Source organism: Salvia hispanica, chromosome 6 (genome assembly GCF_023119035.1).
Source record: "Salvia hispanica cultivar TCC Black 2014 chromosome 6, UniMelb_Shisp_WGS_1.0, whole genome shotgun sequence".
Classification (NCBI taxonomy): Eukaryota; Viridiplantae; Streptophyta; class Magnoliopsida; order Lamiales; family Lamiaceae; genus Salvia; species Salvia hispanica.
The window spans coordinates 48,136,562-48,157,881 of record NC_062970.1 but is presented as its reverse complement, the minus strand read 5'-3'; the positions used below and the strand labels follow the sequence as shown (position 1 = coordinate 48,157,881).

Genomic DNA, 21,320 nt, shown 5'->3' with positions numbered 1-21,320 from the left:
TACCCCTCTATCATAAAAAATAGTCTTATTTATTAACAACAGGAGATTTTTATGAAAAGTTAATAAAATAAGAGGAAAGAAGAAAAATAAAGTAAAATAAGAGAGAAAGAAGAATAAGTAAATAAAGTATGAGAGACTAGAAAAAAATAGATATTGTAGAAGAGAGAAACTTTTGATTTTTAGAAATGAGGCTATTTTTTTGGATATCTCAAAATGTTAAAATAAGCCTATTTTCGTGGACTTATTATATGTCATCATTTCTTTTTGCACTATAAGAGCATCCACAATAGTGGACTAGCCGCTAGTCCGTGCGCTAGTCCACTATTGTGACCGACGAGCGGCAGACGGACTAGCCAGACGGACGAGAGGTCGTCCGTCGGAATTGGCACTAGTCCGTGCGCTAGTCCGCTATTGTGGGCTCCCGACGAACTAGCAGTTTATTCGATTGTTTTTATTAATGTATTTTTTTTTAAATTATGTATGTTTCTTTTAATTTATATAAAATGGTTGTATTTCTCCGTATTAGTATCAAAATTTTAATTTCATATTTCTAAATTTGTGATTTTGTTTGTTGGCTAGTCTTAGTGTTAGTCCTAGTGCTTGTCCACTATTGTCCTAGTGACATGACAGGTATATTTGGATGCTCTAAATACAAAATCTGAAAAGGGTAAAATCGTAATCTGATACATCAACATTCACGATTCCAAGCTTTTTCTCCTCCTTCAAACCGTTTATAACAGCATTTTCCCGCCGCGAAATTTCACAGGTAACACTCAAACAAGAAGCTAAATCGTTCAAAGTTCAAACCCTAATTTTTTTTTCTTCTGATTCGTTCACTACTTTGATTTTCCAATTACATAATGAAGCTCCGCTCTCACGGCGATGGCGCTTCTTCTTCCAAGGGTAATTTTCCTTTTCTTGTCGGTTTCCGATTTTTAGGTTCAATTTCTGCTTTTGGAAATGTAGTGTTTGTTGCTGTTTATCGACTTTGGGAAGTGAAATTTCTGCAGGGAAAGAGAAGATCAACTACAGAGAGAGTTCTGATTCGGAAGATGAAGAAGCGCCGCCGAGTGGTGAAGGTTAGTAATTGACCGTGTGTGATTTTGAGCTACAATTGGGTGTTTGAAATGATGAAGGATGGCTGTTTTGGGGGTTTTTTGTTAATTCATTGTGGAATTGGATATTTTATTTGTGGTGAGCTGCTTGGAAGTCTATCACCATGAAGGTAGCTGTATTTCTGAAAATATTGGGGCAAGACATGAGAAAACCTTAGACTTAAACGATATTATCAATCATGTTTTAGGAAACAATAGGTGTGTAGGATCGATAGACTTAAATTCGGCTAAATGTGGTTTACGAATGGTAATTACCTGTTTCCATACATCTAACTGTGCTATTAATCGTCTAGGTGAAATTCAATTTCGTTAGTATACAATCACTCTGTTGCCCTTCACCCCAACCACATATGTTGAGCCATCACTCACTTTTCATCTTGAGTTTAGGTACTAGTGATTCTGATGGTGTCCCGAAGAGAAGGAAAACTGAGTCCTATGCAAAAAGGGGAAGTCAGAGTAGTAAAAAAGCTGAGGAGGAAGAGAGTCGGGATGCAGATACTGAGATTGCTGGTGACATAGCTGAGGAATCTGGTGGGAAACAGAAGGGTAGGGAGAAAAAACATAGGCCAATGTTATTGTGGAAAAAAATAGAACAAGAAAATAATAGATGGATTGAAGAGAACTACCAAAGAGATTTCGACCAGGTGAATCAGAATGAGATACTGATGGAAACTGTCAAGCCTTCAGATGACTTGATAATTCCACTGCTAAGATATCAGAAGGAGTGGTTAGCTTGGGCTTTGAAGCAAGAGGAATCTTCTGCCCAAGGTGGCATCCTTGCCGACGAGATGGGAATGGGCAAGACTCTCCAGGCAATAGCGCTCGTTCTTCTCAAAAGAAGTATCTCGACAGGAAGTTCACCAAGGGAATCATCGAAAATAAAGGGTACACTTGTTATATGTCCCGATGTTGCTGTCAAGCCGTGGGCTAGAGAGATAGATTGGTTCACTTCAAAAGGAAGCACCAAAGTTTTTGTCTATCATGGGGCCGACGGAGGAAAATTTTTTTATCAGCTTTCGGATTATGATTTTGTTATAACGACATATGGAGTTGTTGAGAAGGAATATAGAAATTATGTGATGACTCCTAAAGAAGAATGCTGGGGTTGTGGAAAAATCTTATATGTGGATAAGTTGAAAGGTCACTTGAGATCTTGTAAATGGCCTTGGGCTGCTAAGCCGAATACTGAGGTTCATAGAAAAAATGTCAGTGGTCGCAAGGAAGTGGAAAATGACAATTCAATTGAGAGTTCAGATGCGACTGGCCGAACCTCATCCGAGGGAAAGCATATTTTGCATTGTTTGGTTTGGGAACGTATTGTATTGGATGAGGTAAACCTGACATTTAAGTTTTAACCATTGTATGAATCTAGCTACTTTACTTTTGTTTGGAGTAATGTGATTGTTTTCTTTGGTAGACTGATGATTATGCTAGTGAGACTGTGAGTGTCAAAGTTGGGTCATAAAGTTCCTTTGTTATTCTTGTTTGGCTGGGATGGTGGATATTTATGCCTCTCTTTTTGGCATGTAACAGATTACCTGAGCATTGTGTTGTAAGAGATTTATTAATTCATCAATATAATTTTGTGAACCAGCGGTGTGACTAGGTTTGTATAAGAGAAACATTTAGCATATCTACCTGCTAATTTTGTAAAACAAGGGCTCAAACTAATCACATCCAATTAATAACAATGAATTGTTGAATCAGGTATTTCTTGTAACTGTATCTGTATCTTTCTGCTATTTGTAATTCTCAGGACTTTTCTTATTTCATCAAAAGTGTTCCATTATTACCTCCTTGTGGGCTAACTAATTTTTCTGCCACAGGCTCATTGTATCAAAGCAAGATATGGTACTATGAAAAGAGCTGTCCTAGCTCTAAAATCTAGATATAAATGGGCTTTAAGTGGTACTCCCCTAGAGAATCATGTGGACGAGCTCTACTACATTGTAAGTTATGGTTGTTGAAGAGTGGTACCTTCAAACTTACTGCACAATACTAACAGATTTAAAATTCTTTTCAGATTCGCTTTCTCCAGATAGTTCCTTTCTCGTATTATTGCTGCAAGGATTGCGATTGCAATTGCAATACGCTTGATCGCAGGTATAGCTTGAGGATTTTGGTAATGCCTTTGAGTTTAAGGCATATCTCTTTGTCAATTACTTTTCTTTTTCTGTCTTCTCTTCCTCACTGGTCTGGTCTGGTCTGGGGTGAGAGAGAAAGTACAAGAGACCCAAACAAACAAACATGGGATGGGAATATTTGTTTCGTGTCTTGATTGCAATTTGACCATATCCTTAGAATATTTATGTTTCTTCTCTTTATGTTCTTTGCATTTCTCTGTATCTTATAGTTTTCTTTACATATCTGAACCTTTTATGTGTTACAGTTCTGCAGAATGCACTGGATGTGGGCATAAAAATGCTCGGCACTTCTGCTGGTGGAAGAGAGTGAGCATAGATAAATATCTTTTTCCTAATATTTTTGTATTTAGACATATCATATTGACCAGCAATGTTTTCCTATTTTAGTATGTTTCTAAGCCGATACAAAATCGTCGTGGTGATCCGGTGGCCAATAGTGGTGCTATGATTTTGTTAAAGCACAAAATCTTGAAAAGCATAATGTTAAGGCGCACAAAAGAGGGCAGAGCAGCTGATCTTGTACTACCTTCTAGAATTGTATGTTTTTTAAGTTAAAAAATATGAATTAATTGTTGAATTTTTCAGCATTGGCATATATTCTAAGTCTGCTTTGATTCAGGTTACCTTGAAAAAATATTCACTCGATGCTGATGAAAAAGACTATTATACAGCACTCTACAATGAAACTCAAGAACAATTTAATAAGTATGCCATCTGAGTTCATTTGGAGTTATCTGTTAATTGTTAAAAGTGTAACCCCTCCAAGAACGTAAATGAAGGCACTTTACTCATACCATATTCGTGTCTTATTGGCAGATACGTCCATGCAGGAACATTGATGTTGATGAATAACTATATCCACATAATGACTCTACTGACACGCCTACGTCAGGTTATTGTTGGATCAGGCTTATGCTAAGATTTTGGTTCACTTAATGTTCAACGTATCCATATAATGTTTATTGTTCAAGGCTTCAGAAACAATACAAGCAGGTTTGGACATCTAACTTTAGTTCTACGATTAAATGTTTGTTATAAGATTATTAGAATCAGTATAGTAAAGTATTTTGTCTTTTATAAATAAGTTCTGAGGCAACAAATAATTATTAAAACTCCAAATTTAGAGAAGACCTGTAGAAAACAACTAATAACGAAAATGTGATACTGTCAAACTGATGCAATATAACATGCTTGGTTTTCTAGCTTCATAATTTTTTTTGTGATTTTTACGTATAATAACGTACATGGCAACATGGATCATTTTATTGTCCTCCAACTCCATCCATGCCTCACATTGCTGATCTTTAACTTCAACTGATCCTACTAAAATGCAGGCACTTGATCATCGGTACCTTTTGGAATATTCTCCTGCTTCAATGGAAAGAAAGGGCAAAGCAATTGAATTCACCACCAACAATGATGGGATAAAGCAAAAGTCAAAAATGACCATTAAAGGATTCAGACCATCAAGTATTTTAAATACAATTCAGATTATGGGTGTTCAGGATTTTGAGACAAGTACCAAAATTGAAGCCTTGGTATGTGTAATTTGTAATTTCTCCTCAACCTTTCAATGGAAAAGCATCCCATTTTTTTCCTTTTTTATTCCTGACTAATTTAGTTATAGATAGATTTGTGTGCCTATGTTTAGCTTTTGGTTTAGGTCAAATATTTTCTTGATTAATCGCTTGCAACTGCTATGTTGCGAGTATAATTTACTACAGAAGGAAGAAATTCGAAATATGTTTGAAAGGGATGGTTCTGCCAAGGCAATTGTCTTCAGTCAGTTCTCGCCTTTCCTGGATTTCATACACTATGCCCTTCAAAAGGTGAGTTGGTTTTGAACTTGTAAAGAGTTTGGACTCTTATTTGCTTCTTTAGGAAAAACCCATAATAGTTATTTCCCTTTATTGAATAGTCTGGAGTGAACTGCGCTCATTTAAACGGGTCAACGGCCATGGAAGCTAGAGATACTGCTATGAAAAATTTTACCGAGGATCCTAGCTGCAGAGTGATTTTAATGAGTTCAAAAGCACGGGGTGTTGCCCTCAATCTCACAGTAGCTTCACATGTAAGAATTTCGTTTTCTTCGATCCTATTGGAACTTTATTGCCCTCTGATAGCTCAAACACAGAGATGTATACAAAATGTGTGTGATACTGATATATGGCCACAAGTTAATTTATGATTTTCATTTTGATGGCATTAGTTGTTCATTATGGATCCGTGGTGGAATCCTGTCATGGAGCGGCAGGTACAAGACAGAATTCATCAAATAGGCCAATACAAACCAATCCGGTATGTTAAATGAGTTGTTGTTTATGGTCTGCACGTAGATTTTACGTTGGTTCTAATATTTTTTCCCCATTTTTTTCGTTCCAAGGATTGTGAAGTTTATTATTGAAAACACCATTGAGGAAAGAGTTTTAAAGTTGCGGGAGCAGAAGGAATTGTTAATCGATGATGGGTTAGTTGATATTCTCTTATAAGTTTTCTTTATGACCTTCATTATCTGTAACAAGGGAGCAGATAACCATAGATATCGATGATTCGTCCTGAATCTTCTCCAACCCAACCGCCTATATTCTTAACTCGTGTCACTTTGGTGCAGTGTTCTGGATGGATCGTTGTTGGCTCTGGAAAGATTAACAGCAAATGATCTGATATTCCTGTTTGCTCCCTAAGCTGCATCAGTCTGCGGGAAAATTCTTGAATTTTGTCACGACACCGGTTAGTGTTTCCTTTCGATGAACAAACAAACTGCTAAAACTAGTCTGGTAAATTTGGCTCCTTTTGGCAAAGAATGTGTTAATAGGCATGAATGTGTTACAGTTTCAGATGGTGGAATTTGAATCCTAAACCTCTCTATTACAGACATGAGATCACTTTACTGTTTTTTCTATCCAACTAAATAAACTAGAATTTAAATATAATGCAATGTATTCTGTTTGCGGTTATGAATATAAAACCTAAATACTGAAACAAATTAAATTCAGTGGTTTAGACTAGTTTTTTTTTCCTTTCTATTTTGTATGTGTGAGGGCATCCACAATGCAACAATCACTTTTTGAGACTGCGGTGGAGTGTTGGGGCCGAACGCAACGCACGTTTCACCCTATCGGGTAGCGAGTTTGGCCGGTGGCGGAGATGGAAGAGGGAGAGTGATGAGAGATGGAGGGCTCTTTTCATTTATTTTTCTAGCAATTTTTAACTACAAATATAAATGTCCATTATTTATTGAATTTCTATGTTAATGTAGTTATCATAAAATTCATAGCATTTGATTTTGTTGTTGCAAAATGTAAATTAGAGATTATTATGTAATTTTAATTTATTTCAGTCATGTAAGCTATAATTTTTTTTAAATTTTAATTTTAGAAATATCACAGATAATATTAATAAATATTTTAATTGAAAATTAACAGGTTTACTAGAGTAGTAGTAATTGATAAATAAACATGGATTACGGTAAGTGTTGGTAAAAAGATTGCGTTTGTAAAAAATAATGTGAGGAACATCGAGTCCTAAATTTAATGAAAATGCTAATCGTGTGAGTACTTTCACTAATTTATCGCATCGAGAATTTAATATTGTGGAAATTTGAAATAAAATTTAGATAATATAAAAATACTAATATGTTTGTGATTCATGCAAATTCGGTGAGTGCACGATCATAGGCTTAAATTATGGCGACTTATTTATTTAAAAATAGTAATAATTAGGCATCGTACGAAATATATATTTGAGAAAGATAAATCTAATATAGAGAAATTTGATATAGAATTTTGTATCAAAATTTGATATAGAAATAGCTTCCCATGGTATTGGTGTGACGTTCAATCCATTTTTGGATATGAAAGATAAGTGGAGAAGGCTCAAATTATAATTCTATAATTTTATACTCTTTTCCCCAACTTGCATCTCTTCTATTCCTTTTCGTTCAAGTTATGCATATTTTGTTGTTTTCCTTTTCTATATTTTTTAAAGTAAGGTTATGCAAAATATTCAATAACTTACTATATTTGGTGTTTGTATTGGAAAGACCATAATTTGGTGTGTGTTTTACTGTTATGTTCCTAATATGCATTTAATTGAAGAATGATCTTTATAATATGATATATTTTCAATTATAATTTTATTATTTTTTTAATTATTATATGGTAACTATTTATTTTCTCTCTCTTTTTTTTGTAGTGTTATCAATGTAAATACTTATATTCTTTGAGCTCGATTAATTGAGAGTATATGATACATGATGAATGCAATTGGTGTAATCATTGGGTTTCTATCTATTTTAGGATGTTTTCAAAGCACAAATATGGGCTTGTAAACTTTGAATGAGAGAATATATGACACATGATGAATGTGAATATTTTCTTGTCCTATCTTATGCTTTGGATGTATATGATCATAATGTAAATCATACTAGTGTTTTTTGCGTGTTATGTAATTATTTGTTGTAAAATTCTAAATTTTGTATTCAATTGAAAATTGATCATACTCCTTGCTATAAATTGTTATTGGGTTATATGAAACCTACCAAAATTGGATATTTAATTATCATACCACTAGACATTAAATAGAATAATACTATTTCGGATTAAAATCCACAATGTCGTCATAATATGTAGAAAACCTCAATTTCGAAATTGGATAAACCCTAAATTTTGTGTGGCCGACTATAAAATTATGGACATGACGTTGTGTGGATGAGGCTTTTTTCTCAAAGTTCTCAAATTAAAGGTACTAAGATACAATGTATAGAACGTGAAGCCTCATTTTTCTTTAATTCTTTTTCATTTCTCATAATAATTGAGAGATGAGAGAGAAATTAGAGATGGTATGGACTGCGTGAAGTCTCTTACAAGATCACAATTAGGAAAGACTATTGAACATTTCAAATTCCTAATTTGCTTTGGCCACTTGTAAATTATTAGTTTATTACACTACTTATGTAAACAACATCTATGTAATTAGCTCTCTTTTATTTTATGTTAGTATAATTTATTTTGTTTTGATCTTGGTACCCCAAAAATTATTATTCAGGTCATTATTTTAACGAATTACGTAACAATTAGAACCTGGCCGGTTAGTTCATTTTCCAAACAAATTTAAACAAATGAATAAAATAATAAATTAGGCTTTGATTTTTATGTAATTCATAAATTAATAATATCAATAACAATTTTTAAGATTTATAATTGAATTAAATGTTACATACAATTGTAGACTTGTAGTATAACTTTCTCTTTGTGTTATTTATAGAGAGATGTTACATAGTACCTTATATGAGAATCAAATTTGTTCATTTATTTGTATTCTGCGATAAGTTAATATTATATGAATGAAAAAGTCCACAAAAAATGTGAATAATCTGGAAAAGACTTACTAAATATAGCTAACACAAGATGCTGTGTTTTTGCGAGATTGCGGATAAAAGTATACTATTTCAATTGATCTAATTAGTGTATCCAACTGGATTGTATACATTTTTCTCATTTTCATATTTTGTTGTCTTTCCTTGAATGTGACTATGTGAGGATTCTTATTTGGACCAATAAAAAATGACTACCAATTATTTTTTTAATAAAATATGTTTAGTACTAGGTAAATAAAAAAAATCCAGAATAGTGTTTTTATTAATGTTATTTATTAAATGAGATAATTGATGAAGTAATAGTACACAAATTATAAATGACATTTCTTCTGAGCCACACTTATTATATGGAGTACTAGTATTTAATATTATCTAACTAGTACATGCCTTATGTCTACATTAATACATCAATATTATATTCGGTTTGTACATCAATATGTTTAGTATGTCATTTCTTATGAGACATATTTGTTATTTTATATAATATTATCTAATTAGTACAGTCTTATGTCTTCATTAATACATCACTTTAATATATATATTCGGTTTGTACATCATATTTAGTAGTAGTACCAAAAAATTTAGGACTAATGATCGAATCCATCTGAACTTTAGTAGTTTATCAATTTTATCATGGATTTTGAAATCTATAAAATTTATCTATACTTTTTAATAATTTTATTAATATATCCTAGTATTTTTTTTCAACTTGTATCAATTTCGATTTCAGAATTTTACTCCCACATAAAGTGATATCGTGACATAACAGCATCGGAAAATGACCTATATTGTTTTTCACCCAAAAATTAGTTATATACACGAATATAAATATTTATTTCTACTTTTAGAATCAATTATTTGGAAACAATTAATTGTTTAAATTGGTACCAGTTCAAAAGACCAAGATAGAATTGTGTAAGTATAAAAGTTGTGATTTAATTGACACAATTACTAAAAAAATAAGGTTAAAAATGATAAAATTACTAAAAGTTTGAAATTGATTCGATCATGAACTCAAAATTTGATCCAAATAATGTTTCCAAGGAATACACGCATAAAGAAAGTACACTTCATGAACCAACACACAATAATATTTGAAACTACACCCTATTCAAATCCATATATATAACACATATTCATAAGACAATGTTTCAATCTTTTACCTTTCCAAATATATATACTCTCAATTCTTCAAGATTGATGCATTTGGTAGGGTTCTTGATTAATCATATCAGTAAATGCTTGGCATATTATTCCAAAGGCAAGATCCTGCAACCGGGTTGTACTCTGAGTCGATGGGTTGACTATGCATGGTGTTGCTTGTACCATTGGTCAAAATTGGCGATTCGCTTCCATCTTCTTCATCCCAATCAGGGATTGGAACGGATAGCGGGAAGTTATCTAGAAGGCTCATTAGTTCGTCGTCCATCGGAGTGATGCCCGTTCCGGGAGCCTTCGCATCAACACCTATGCCAAACCATAAGTTGTGAACAAGATCAGTAGAGAATAAGATAGCTTAACCTAATAAATATTAGGTCAAGGTAAGTAGAATTGAAGAATGAGGTTAATTCTTGATACTCAATAGGTTTAGGGCAATCACCATTGTCAATAAAATAATTTGATTTCATAATATATAATATATTTGAACTCTATATCTTCGAGTACATTTAACTTTTTTTAATTAAATGTAAGATTATCTGTGGCATATTCGAATGAGCCCAACCTTGTCAGAAAGGAGAAGGTCACAACTGTACCGCAATATCATTAATGTTAATATGGCGGCATAATAATTGACATTTTGTCGATGAACGATGACTTTGCCGATACTATAATCAGCAAAATGCATTTAAATACATTAGCAATAGTATCTACATTAATAATGCTATGTGACCATATTATGCCATAAAACGATTCTCCCTTTTACCAAAACGCACAAAGTGTTACACATGTAAATTGACTCAGTGCACTCTTAAATTACGAGAATGTCCCTCTTATGTGCGTAAAGATTCCCCGTGTAGCATCTATAAAGCCGGAATATATTTTCCGGCCTTAGACCAGTAAATTTCTCCGCTCTAATCAATTACTAAACTTATATTCTGCCAGAAAATTTACTTTAGTATCAACTAAATGAAGAACCAAATCACTATTAAATCAAGCTTAAATGACATTTAGAACTACATAAACCACAATCATCGATATAAACCATCAACTTAAAATTCTAAACCAAAAATTGACTGCAAATTCTGATTAGGGTTTATATAACACAAACACCAATCAATATCATCAAATCAATCCAAAATCCGTACTCCACTAAACTAAAACTAAACACAAAAATCTCATATATGCTACATTGTAAAACTATAAATCAAACTATTTTGAACCAAATAAGTTTTTTTTTTTAATTTTTTAAAAAGGATCAATAATAGTTTCTCATCTAACAGATCATAAATCAAATAAATTTCGATTATAAGAATTAATATACCTTCATTGCTACCATTCGAGCTCGAACCCCCGAAATCCAAATCCGTTCCTTCTTCCCCCAAATTCCCAACCAACAAATCCTCCAACAGCCCGCTTCTACTCCTCCCCGCCGCCTCATCGCTCGACGAAGCTGCCGGAGTCACCGCCGCCGATTGGATCGAAGGCTCCAATCCATACCCGACCGAATTGGCCGGATCGAAACCGATCATCGGCAGCTGATTCAGCAGCCCTGGATTGATGAAAGTCGACGAAGCCATCGTCGGATTCGAGGCGTCCACCGACATCGTCAGGCCCCCGCTGTTGCTGTCGTGGTAGAGCTTCAGCTGCCGGTGATGATGATTCGGTGAGGAATTGATCATCAGCGGCGGCGGAGGAGGAGGAGCGAAGGCGAGCAGCGGAGACGGGCTGTGGCGGTGGGAGACGGCGAGGAGAGAGGAGAGGGACGGATTGGTGGTTTGTGGCGGCGGATTGTGGCGCTCCTCCTCCTCGAATTGCTGTGGCCGGTGCTCGAAGGGGTAGATCGGTAATCCGGCTTTCAGGCGCCGCTTCAGGCGAGTGTTCCAGTAGTTCTTTATCTCATTGTCTGTCCTTCCCGGAATCTATCAAAATCAAATAAAAAAATATACAAGCCAAATTTAATTAAAACTCCATTTCAGTTACCAAAAAAAACTTGAGAAAAAATTGGCCTTCACACAAACACACACAAATTGCACACACAAATTGCACACACATACACATACTTGTAGAGAAGCCATACAAAGGCAAAATTTAAAGGTTTAATTACAAAAAAATAAATTTGAGAAAGAATTAGTAAAACACATACATAGATATACATAGATAGACATGAGAAGCAATATGATCCAAATTTAATGTTTCAATTACAAAAAAAAAAAAAAACCTTGAGAAAGAACAACACATAGAGAGAGACTTGATAAACCATACAAGGCAAATTTAATGTTTCAATTACCAAACAAAGAAACTTGAGAATGAAATGGTAAGAAGAATTGGCTTTCCCCCAAACACACACACACACACACACACACATATATATATATATATGTTTCAATCATAAAAAAAAAAAAACTTAAGAAAAAAAAATCTCACACAAACACACATATGTATTTTTTTTTTTGATGCATTCAGAAAGGCTTAAAACCAGAAATGGCGAGCAGAGGTCACACACATACGTATAAAGAGAGCGAGAGAGGGAGACGGACCTGAGAAGCCATGCGAGCCCATTTGTTGCCCATTTGGGAATGAAGCTCAACAATCAGGCCTTCTTCCTCCGGAGAGAAAGCTCCCTTCTTAAGATTAGGCCTCAAATGGTTAGCCCATCTCAGCCTACAGCTCTTCCCACACCTCAACAGCCCCGAGTTCCTCTGCACCGCGTTCCAGTTCCCCTCCCCGTGCTTCTTCACGTATTCGACCAACACCAAGTCCTCAGCCGCGGTCCAAGGCCCCTTCTTCAACGTCGAATTAGAACTCCTTAAACCCCTTCCACCAGCCTGCTCCATCAACCCTTTTCTTCAAATTGAAAGAAAGAGAGAAAGAAAGAATGAGAGAGAAAGAGAGAGAGAGAGAGAGAGAGAGAGAGGGGTGTTGAGTAAAGGAAAGAATGGAGACTGTGTGAGAGTGTGAGAGGTGATGGTAATTTATAGGTGAAGCCTTATACTTCGGCCCCTTGTTGAATGCTCCTCCTCCATTTCACAATTTGGTTGTGAAATGACCAAATTGCCCCTTCCTTTCTAATTGAGGGTAATCGGCGATAAAGTTTATTTGCCTGTAAATACACGAGCTATAATTGCGTTTTCGTTCTTTGTCAAAAAGATGTATGGACTTCTGGCTTTTCGAGTTTGGAATTTTGTTAATTACTTGATTTTTTTTAAGTTTGGCACGAGATTCGCACGGTGTATTAATTTCTTATACCGCGCGGTGTATGAATACAAATTCCGGTAGAATAAAAGAGGAAAAGATAGAGTTTTGTGGCTGTAGATTTTTAAGCCATTCCGTGACTACTTTCCGGTGAGTATCTTTGGATTTTAAATCAGTCTGAGTTGTTGCCTGTAAAATTTACACTCATGCGAATCTAAAAATTAAATGTTCTTGCATTTTCAAAAAAAAATTAGTGCTAGTTAAAAATATATATTTAATAATAATTAAACAAATATTAAAAACAAATAAAGAAAAGAAATAAAAAGAAATTATGGGTGTTGATTTGTGCAATGATCTTGGTCCAAATTCATATATCATTTTTGTACTTTTGCATGTTTTTCATGAACCATGGTTTCATCACGGTATTCAATATGTAGTATGAGATCATATTAATCTTTAGTAATTCACATGTATTGAACTTGATTTTAAGTTACTTACCTTATTTCATACATTGTCGAGATTCAATTTAATGTTATATGCCTTTGTTTCTAAATGTGTAATAGTGAAACACCTATAAATTCGAGTTTGATGGACAACCTTGATAAAAGAAAAATAAATATGTTATAACTTTAATCAATCTATCTTGATCCATTGAACAAAGAAAAAGCTAAGATAATTTCCTATTGTTCCGAGTAATCCACAAGCAACCATTCCACCTCATAATATTCTAAATTTCTAATAATACTACTCCCTGAGCATATAAAAAATGGGTTTCACATTTCAGTATTTTTTTTTCACTCACTTTTCTTTATTTTCTTAAAACTCAAGCCAAATTCAAATGAGACTCATAATAACAGACGAAGGGAGTATGATTTATTAAGGAGATCGGGTTGGCAAAAGAAATCATATTAAATTATCATAACTTGAGAATTCATATTAATTACTCTCCGTTCCATAAAAATTATCTCACTTTTCCTTCTACTTTGTCTCATTAAAGATGACACATTTCCATTTTTTAAAATGGTTATCTCTCGCGTTAATATAAAAATTATAATTTTCTCTCTTTACATAACACACAATATAAACCTCCTAAAATCTCATGTCATTCCATAAGTGTGACTTCTTTTGTGGAATGGAATGAATATTATTTATAACATGTATACATACTTATTCCCAGATTAGGACTTCTCATTGGAATATCGAAATGACTTTAAATATCAAGATTTTCTATTACTATTACTGAAATCCGTCTAAAATAGAGACTATAGGGATAATATAGATATTAATGCAAAGTTGGTAAAGCACGAGAAAGAAAATGAAAGATAGTTTATATAATGTTAGTGAATATTAAAATCTTCTATTAATATTATTAATAGTTAATGTATTGTGAAAAAGGTTAAAAAAAGTTAAAACAATCTAATTTTTTTGGACAGATTCAAATGACAAATGGAGTACTTATATAATACTACAATAGTAAAGAGAATGGTGTACCCCGATTTTAAAATGTTTATTACTACTATTATGATTATCGGCAGTTAGAGCTGCAGAGCCAAAAATACAATTTAAGAGGGGCAATACAAGGAAATTTTAAGAAAATGATAAGCGGTACGTATGTATAGAGAAATTTAATTAAATTTGTAAAATTGAAAAATAAAATAATCTCTTCTTTTCAAGATGCAAGCTACATGTGATTTTAGAATATGTTGTTTAATGTTAAATAGAGAAAGAAAAAATAGTTGAATGTATTAATAAAGTGAGAAAAAGATAATAGAAGTAATAACAAAAAGTAAAAAATGATGGGTAAGTGTGTTAATTAGTATTTACTTAAAAAAAAAAAGGAAATATCCAATAAAAAAGAAAGTGTGATACTTCAAATTTTGAGATAAGAAATCATCCCGTTGATATCAAAATCAATTTGGATTTGGATTTGGATTGCGTGAGTGAGATAGTTGTTTCGTGTTAACTCTCCTCTGATTTTATTGAATCATAGAGTGAATAAAGTGATATATATTTAATTTATCCTTTAACGTGAAAAAATTCACTATCGTATTTTCTATGTCTTTTTGATTGTTAGTTTGTTGAATATGAAAGAATTGTAAAATTTTTTAATTTTGAATTAGCTCGAATTTATTCTGTAAGCATTATAAAATGTTTTACTCCTATTATGGAACAAGCTTAAAGTGGGCTTAGATTAGTATTTTGTAAAAGCCCAATAAAATTCCAAGTAACCTGTATTCATAATGGGCCAGACTGGTTTAGCCCGACCAGTTCAATTACTAGCTTTAGGCGTTAGAATACTAGACTGGTTTAGCCCGACCAGTTCAATTACTAGCTTTAGGCGTTAGAATACTGAACTTAAATGGAGACTTTCGGCCTTAATCCGCAAACCCAGTCGAGCAGGATTAGTCGGATTCCGCCGAAGATGGGTTCGGTATTCCTGTGGTCAAACCAAAAAAAAAAGAGGGTGGAAAATTTAACTTAATTACTAACTACTCTCTCCATCCTTCATTAATTGTCTCGTACATTTCTTTTTTCACGTGTGTGTCATTAAATATCTCATTTCATTTTTATTAGTTGGTAAGTAGACCCTACATTTCATTAGCTCATTATTCTCACATTTTATTACTATAAAATTAATATATAAAATAGGAGTCACATTCCACTAACTTTTTTGCCGACTTTCCTTTATAAAGTCAAAAAGTTTCCAAATATAGGACATTTAATCCTAGACGAGGAGAGTAACTAATAAAAAATTAAATATTGGTTCGACTTAACTCATTTGCACCCTTAATTAAAATGATCATATAATAGTTTCCTATCTACTTCTATGTTGACTCGAACCACTTATCTAAGTCATTGTGGAACTTCTGATTTCAATTACTTCTTTCATCCCCCGTTATAATTTTTAGACATCCCCTATTAGATGTCTTATTTTACTTATATATTGATAAATAGACCTCTAGAAAAATGGGCTATCCTTGCATGATTCAACTTATCACACTTTACAAAAGATGCCATCACAAACAATCTATCATTACACCACCCTTTTGCTGCATTTATATATTGTTGAATACTAATACTACATTTCAAATAATGTCATAAATCATAATAATACTAATACTACATTTCAAATAATGTCATAAATCATAATACTAAATATGTGGTCCAATCCTTCATCCACAATATATTATAGCATCATAGCATGTTCATTAGCTAATTATACGGAGTCGCAACCACAAATAAATTTTGTGTTCTTGAAGCTACTAGCCCAAAAGTTTCAGTCATGTCCAAATCCTCAGCCCTATTTGTTTCAATTATTTAATTTACCAACAAAGCCTATTGTAATCTAGAATCATCAAACAATACAAAAACTCAATTCAATTCTACTCTGTCTGTTCCATAGTAGTGGAGTCATTTTGTCATTTTGGTAAGTTTCATAGTAGCAGAGTCATTTCCCTTTTCAGTAAAAATCAACACATTTTTTCCCACTTACTTTACTCTCTCTTACTTTATTCTCTCGTCGATATTTTTTCATTTCCTACTTTATTCAACCTTTTCTTAACTCATTTGATACAATTTTTTTTTTGAAATTGCATGTCGAAAAGAAAGGATCCCACTACTATGGAAAGGATGGAGTATTGAATTCAGAGTAAGAGAAATTTACTTACAAACAACACAGCCTTGATGTTTTGGTTGTCGATGGGAAACTGCAGCTGCCCTTCCTCCTTAGCCCTAAGAAACACATCCACCAAATCCTCACCCCCAAACTCCGAATTCCGGCCGCGATTCCTCCTATGCCGGTCGATAATGTCGTCCAAAATCTCATCCAGCTCGCGCCGCATCCTCTTCATCCGCCGCAGCCTCGTCCAGCTCAGCGCGGCCGCGATCCTCGACGACGGGAACAGATCCGCCGCCTCAAACCCCGCCGCCATCTGCAGCGAATCCGACATCATCTTCAACAACGTCTCGTTATCCTCGCTCACGCCCCCGAAGGCGGCGCGACAGGTGACGGAGCTCGACAACGAGAAGATCTTCTCCGTCAAATTCACGGAGCTTCCGGAAGATTGGCGCAAGGAATCCACCAATCGGTTTGACTCGTCTCCTCGGATCGATTCGAATAACCGAACCATTTTCGAGCTGAAGAGCTCGTTGATGCAGAGCTTCCGCATCTGGCGCCAGTAGTCGCCGTAGGGGCTGAAAGCGACGTCGTTGCAGTTGTACCTGTTGGCAAATGAAATAAAAAAATAAATATAACATATAAAAAAAGGGCATGATTTTAAAATATATTGATTGAATATTTCAAAATTATGATTTACTATCTGTCACAATCACATGCAGCGTTCTTTGATTTTTATGGGATTAGGTGGATATTTATAGTTTAATATGTAAAGGTTGTGACAGACGCATGTTAAAAAGTGTTTTTATACCTTTGGCTAGCGTAACATATTTGAGTTGGGAATCAAGTAGGTAGGTAAGCAATTTGATTAACTTTTCAGTGATGACAAAAGAAGTAGAGAGAGGTGGCCCCTAATTCAAAGCTAATTCATATTATTGGTCGGTTCAAGTAAAAGCATCAAGGCAAAAAATCCGAAAAAGAAAGCACATTGAAGGAGTCTACAACACAATTGTAGGCGTATATGGAATGGCGACAACAAATAAATTTTGTTGTCTTGAAGCTGTATTTCCAACATTTTCAGTCATGTCCAAATTCTCAGGATTGACACCTTCCGGAAGTTTCCAGTCAAAGTTGTAGAGCAATTGAGCTAGAGCCGACTCCACGGCGGCTAAACCGAACGTCGGCCCGGGGCATATTCTTCTTCCAATCCCAAACGGCGAGTATTTGAAGTCACCACCTACGAAATTGAGATCTTCAGTCTCGAATCTCTCGGGCTCAAACCTCTCGGGGTCTTTCCAGTAGCTCGGGTCCCTCTGAATACCCCAAATATTTACCAACACCATTGATCCAGCCGGTATGGTGCATCCGTTGATCACGTGTTCCTCGTTGCAAGATCTAGGAAGCATCGGAACCGGAGGATGCAGCCTCAGAGTCTCTTTGATCACCAGTTTTAGATATTTCAGATCATAAACGACGTCGTTTTGTTCAATTTTAGTAGTATTACTTTCATCCAAGGCTTGTCTTACTTCTGCTTGTACCTTGGCCATCACTCGAGGGTGCCTCAACAATTCTACCATGGTCCAATCGATAGTTGATGCTGAAGTATCAGTTCGTTCCAGCAGTGAAAACATCCTGCATTTTTATAAAAAGAAATCGGTTTCGTAACTTGATACTTCTTCCGCCCCTCATTAAATTTCCAACATTGACTCGACACAGTGAGTGAAATAATTTAGTGAAAATGTCGATATTCACATTTTATAATAAAGAGTAAAGACCAAAATTGGTCTCGAACATATGACCATTTTTACGATTTTGGTCCAATACATTATGTTTTGAATTTTTGCATGCCAAACATTTCAACTCAGATCACAATCAGTCCAAAACTGACTGATCCGTCAAATATTAACAATTTTGGCCTTTACTTTATAATAAAATAAGTTAGTGAAATGTGAGGTATTTTGCAGAAAATGAGATATTTAAAAGAAGAACACAAGAGACTACTTACAAACAACACAGCCTTGATGTTGTTGTTATCAATAGGAAACTTGAGCTCCTCTTCTTCCATAGCCCTAAGAAACACATCAACCAAATCCTCACCCCCAAACTCCGAATTCCCCAGTTTCCGGCCACCGGATTCGGCCCGCTTCCTTCTATGTCTGTCGATAATGTCGTCCAAAATCTCGTCGAGCCTTCCCCGCATCGTCTTCATGAGCCGCAGCTTCCTTCAGCTCATCGCGCCGGCGATTCTCCACGACGGGAACAGATCCACCATCTCAAACCCTCCGACCATCTTCTGCGAATCCGCCATCATCTTAATCAGCGTCTCATTATCCTTGCACGCGCCGCCGAAGGCAGCGCGGCAAGTGATGGAGCTCGACATTGCGAACAGCTGCTCCGTGAAATTCACGGGGCTTCCGGAAGATTCCCTTAGCGAACGGACCAAGCGAGCGTTCTCGTCCTCTCGGATCGATTGGAACAGACGCACCATTTTCGGGGTGAGAAGCTCGTTGATGCAGAGCTAAAATAAAACCTCCTAAAATCTCGTGTCATCCAATAAGTGTGACGTCTTTTGTGAGATGGAGTGAATATTATTTATAACATGTATACATACTTATTCCCAGATTTGGACTTCTCATTGGTATCGAAATGACTTTAAATGTCAAGATTTTCTATTACTATTACTGAAATCTGTTCCCTAAAATAGAGACTATGGGGATAATACAAATATTAATGCAAAAATGATAAAATATGAATGAGAAAGTGAAAAATAGTTTATATAGTATGAGTGGATATTAGAATCATACTATAATGTTTTGGTGAAAAAGTTTTTAAAAAACGGTACCCCGATTTTAAATGTTTATTACTACTATTATTGTTATCAGCAGATAGAGCGGAGCCAAAAATACAATATAAAAGGGGAAAAACAAGGAAATTCTAAGAAAATAATAAGCGGTATTTATAGAGAAATTAAATTAAATTTGTAAAACTGAAAAATAAAAATATCTCTTCGATATGTAACACTTGGGCGATGACATGTGATTTTAGAATATATTGTTAAGTATTAAATAAAAAAAATAGTTGACAGTATTAAAAAAGTGAGAAAAAGGTAATAGAAGTAATAATAAAAAGAAAAAAAAATGATGGTTAAGTGTGTTAATTACCTTTTTTGAAAAAAAGAAATATCCACTAAAAAAGAGAATGTGATAAATAATAGTTCTCTATCTACTTGATCATATTATTTAAAAGAACAGCCACTACGTAACTGCGGATATTTTCATAGATGATAAATAATAGTTCCCTATCTACTTCTATGTTAGACTCGAACAACCGATCTAAGTGATTGTGGAACTTCTAATATCAATTAGTACTTCTTTCATCCCCCATTATTAGTGCCACTTCTTATACTTTAGACATCCCCTATCAGATGCCTTATTTCACTTATATATTGATAAATAGACTTAATATTTCAGTTACTCATTTCACTCATATTTTATTATAATACTTTCTTCATCCTACAAAAAATTTCACTCATATTTTATTATAATACTTTCTTCATCCTACAAAAAATATGTGCACTTTTCATTTTCGTTCATCCCATAAAAATATTGGCATTACTATTTATGAAAAGTTTTCATCAACTCAATACTCATATATATCAATTTATTTACAACTTATACCTATATGACCCACTATTACACATCATTAAACACTAATCGAGTCTAACTATCAACTAACACTACTTTTTTTTTTGTTTAACCACAGGTGTACCGAACACGCCTTTGGCGGAATCCGACTAATCCTGTTCGACCGGGCTTGCGGATTAAGGCCGAAAGTCTCTTAGCGGGTGGCGGGGTTTGAACCCGTGACCTCAAGGTGACCACTGCCAACTGCGCTGCTGGGTGTTGGTTCAACTAACATTACTTTAACTACTCTTCTCTTCCTCTTTTTTGCATTACCAATTGTGCATTAATTATTGTGCCATTTCAAATGCACTATTTTTTTAGGACGGATGGAGTACTAAATATCAAAATATATTTATCTTTACATTTTTTAAAATATGTGGTAATTCAAAATGGGACACGTATCAGGGGACAAGACAATGTATATATAGACCTAAAAAACAAACAAGCAAAATACAGATATGACAGCTCCATCAGTTCGATCCTTGAGGATTTCTCACGAAAATATCAAGTTTTACATTACCAATCTATTAGCATGCTCACTAGCTAATTATACGGAGTCGCAACCAGAAATAAATCTTGTGTTCTTGAAGCTACTAGCCCAAAAGTTTCAGTCATGTCCAAATCTTCAGCCCTGACACTTTCCGGAAGCTTCCAATCGAAGTTGTATAGTAACTGGGCTAGAGCCGACTCCATGGTTGCCAAGCCGAATGCCATCCCAGGGCACATTCTTTTTCTACTTCCAAACGTCAAATATTCAAAATTACCACCTACAAAATCCACAACCTGATTCTCGAATCTCTTGGGCTCAAGCTTCTCTGGATCTTTCCAATCCCTCGGGTCCCTCTGCATCGCCCAAATATTTACCGTCACCATCGCTCCATCCGGTATGGTGTATCCGTTGATCACGCGTTCCTTGTTGCAAGCTCTATGCAGCATCGGAACGGGAGGGTGCAGCCTCAAAGTCTCTTTGATCACCAATTTTAGATATTTCATATCATATACGATGTCGTTTTGTTCAGTGTTAGTAGTATT

The 21,320-nt window shown here is 34.7% G+C and overlaps 2 protein-coding genes and 1 pseudogene across 2 annotated transcripts; 1 reads left to right on the top strand and 2 right to left on the bottom strand.

The window, feature by feature from the left end:
• The first annotated feature begins 822 nt into the window (after positions 1 to 822).
• LOC125196821 (ATP-dependent helicase rhp16-like) lies at positions 823 to 6,489 on the top strand. Its single transcript, XM_048095461.1, has 15 exons — positions 823 to 903; positions 1,011 to 1,079; positions 1,503 to 2,446; positions 2,942 to 3,064; positions 3,139 to 3,218; positions 3,505 to 3,565; positions 3,647 to 3,796; positions 3,879 to 3,964; positions 4,076 to 4,151; positions 4,594 to 4,797; positions 4,984 to 5,088; positions 5,178 to 5,330; positions 5,469 to 5,557; positions 5,643 to 5,726; positions 5,871 to 6,489. The coding sequence occupies exons 1-15, from the start codon at positions 861 to 863 to the stop codon at positions 5,941 to 5,943; spliced, it is 2,340 nt and encodes a 779-aa protein (XP_047951418.1). The 5' UTR covers positions 823 to 860; the 3' UTR covers positions 5,944 to 6,489.
• Positions 6,490 to 9,640: 3,151 nt separating this feature from the next.
• LOC125196543 (transcription factor MYB101-like) lies at positions 9,641 to 12,725 on the bottom strand. Its single transcript, XM_048095106.1, has 3 exons — positions 12,335 to 12,725; positions 11,119 to 11,716; positions 9,641 to 10,103 (listed from the first exon to the last, which is right to left on the bottom strand). The coding sequence occupies exons 1-3, from the start codon at positions 12,629 to 12,631 to the stop codon at positions 9,868 to 9,870; spliced, it is 1,131 nt and encodes a 376-aa protein (XP_047951063.1). The 5' UTR covers positions 12,632 to 12,725; the 3' UTR covers positions 9,641 to 9,867.
• Positions 12,726 to 16,633: 3,908 nt separating this feature from the next.
• Positions 16,634 to 21,281, bottom strand: LOC125195627 (annotated as a pseudogene).
• Between the last annotated feature and the right edge of the window lie 39 nt (positions 21,282 to 21,320).

Coding starts and splice junctions, on each gene's coding strand:
- LOC125196821 (XM_048095461.1), top strand. CDS start 861: ATGAAGCTCCGCTCTCACGGCGATGGCGCTTCTTCTTCCAAGG. Junction 904..1,010: donor TGGCGCTTCTTCTTCCAAGG/GTAATTTTCCTT, acceptor AAATTTCTGCAG/GGAAAGAGAAGATCAACTAC. Junction 3,797..3,878: donor TTGTACTACCTTCTAGAATT/GTATGTTTTTTA, acceptor GCTTTGATTCAG/GTTACCTTGAAAAAATATTC.
- LOC125196543 (XM_048095106.1), bottom strand. CDS start 12,631: ATGGAGCAGGCTGGTGGAAGGGGTTTAAGGAGTTCTAATTCGACGTTG. Junction 11,717..12,334: donor GGGCTCGCATGGCTTCTCAG/GTCCGTCTCCCT, acceptor TGATTTTGATAG/ATTCCGGGAAGGACAGACAA. Junction 10,104..11,118: donor CTCGAATGGTAGCAATGAAG/GTATATTAATTC, acceptor GGTTTGGCATAG/GTGTTGATGCGAAGGCTCCC.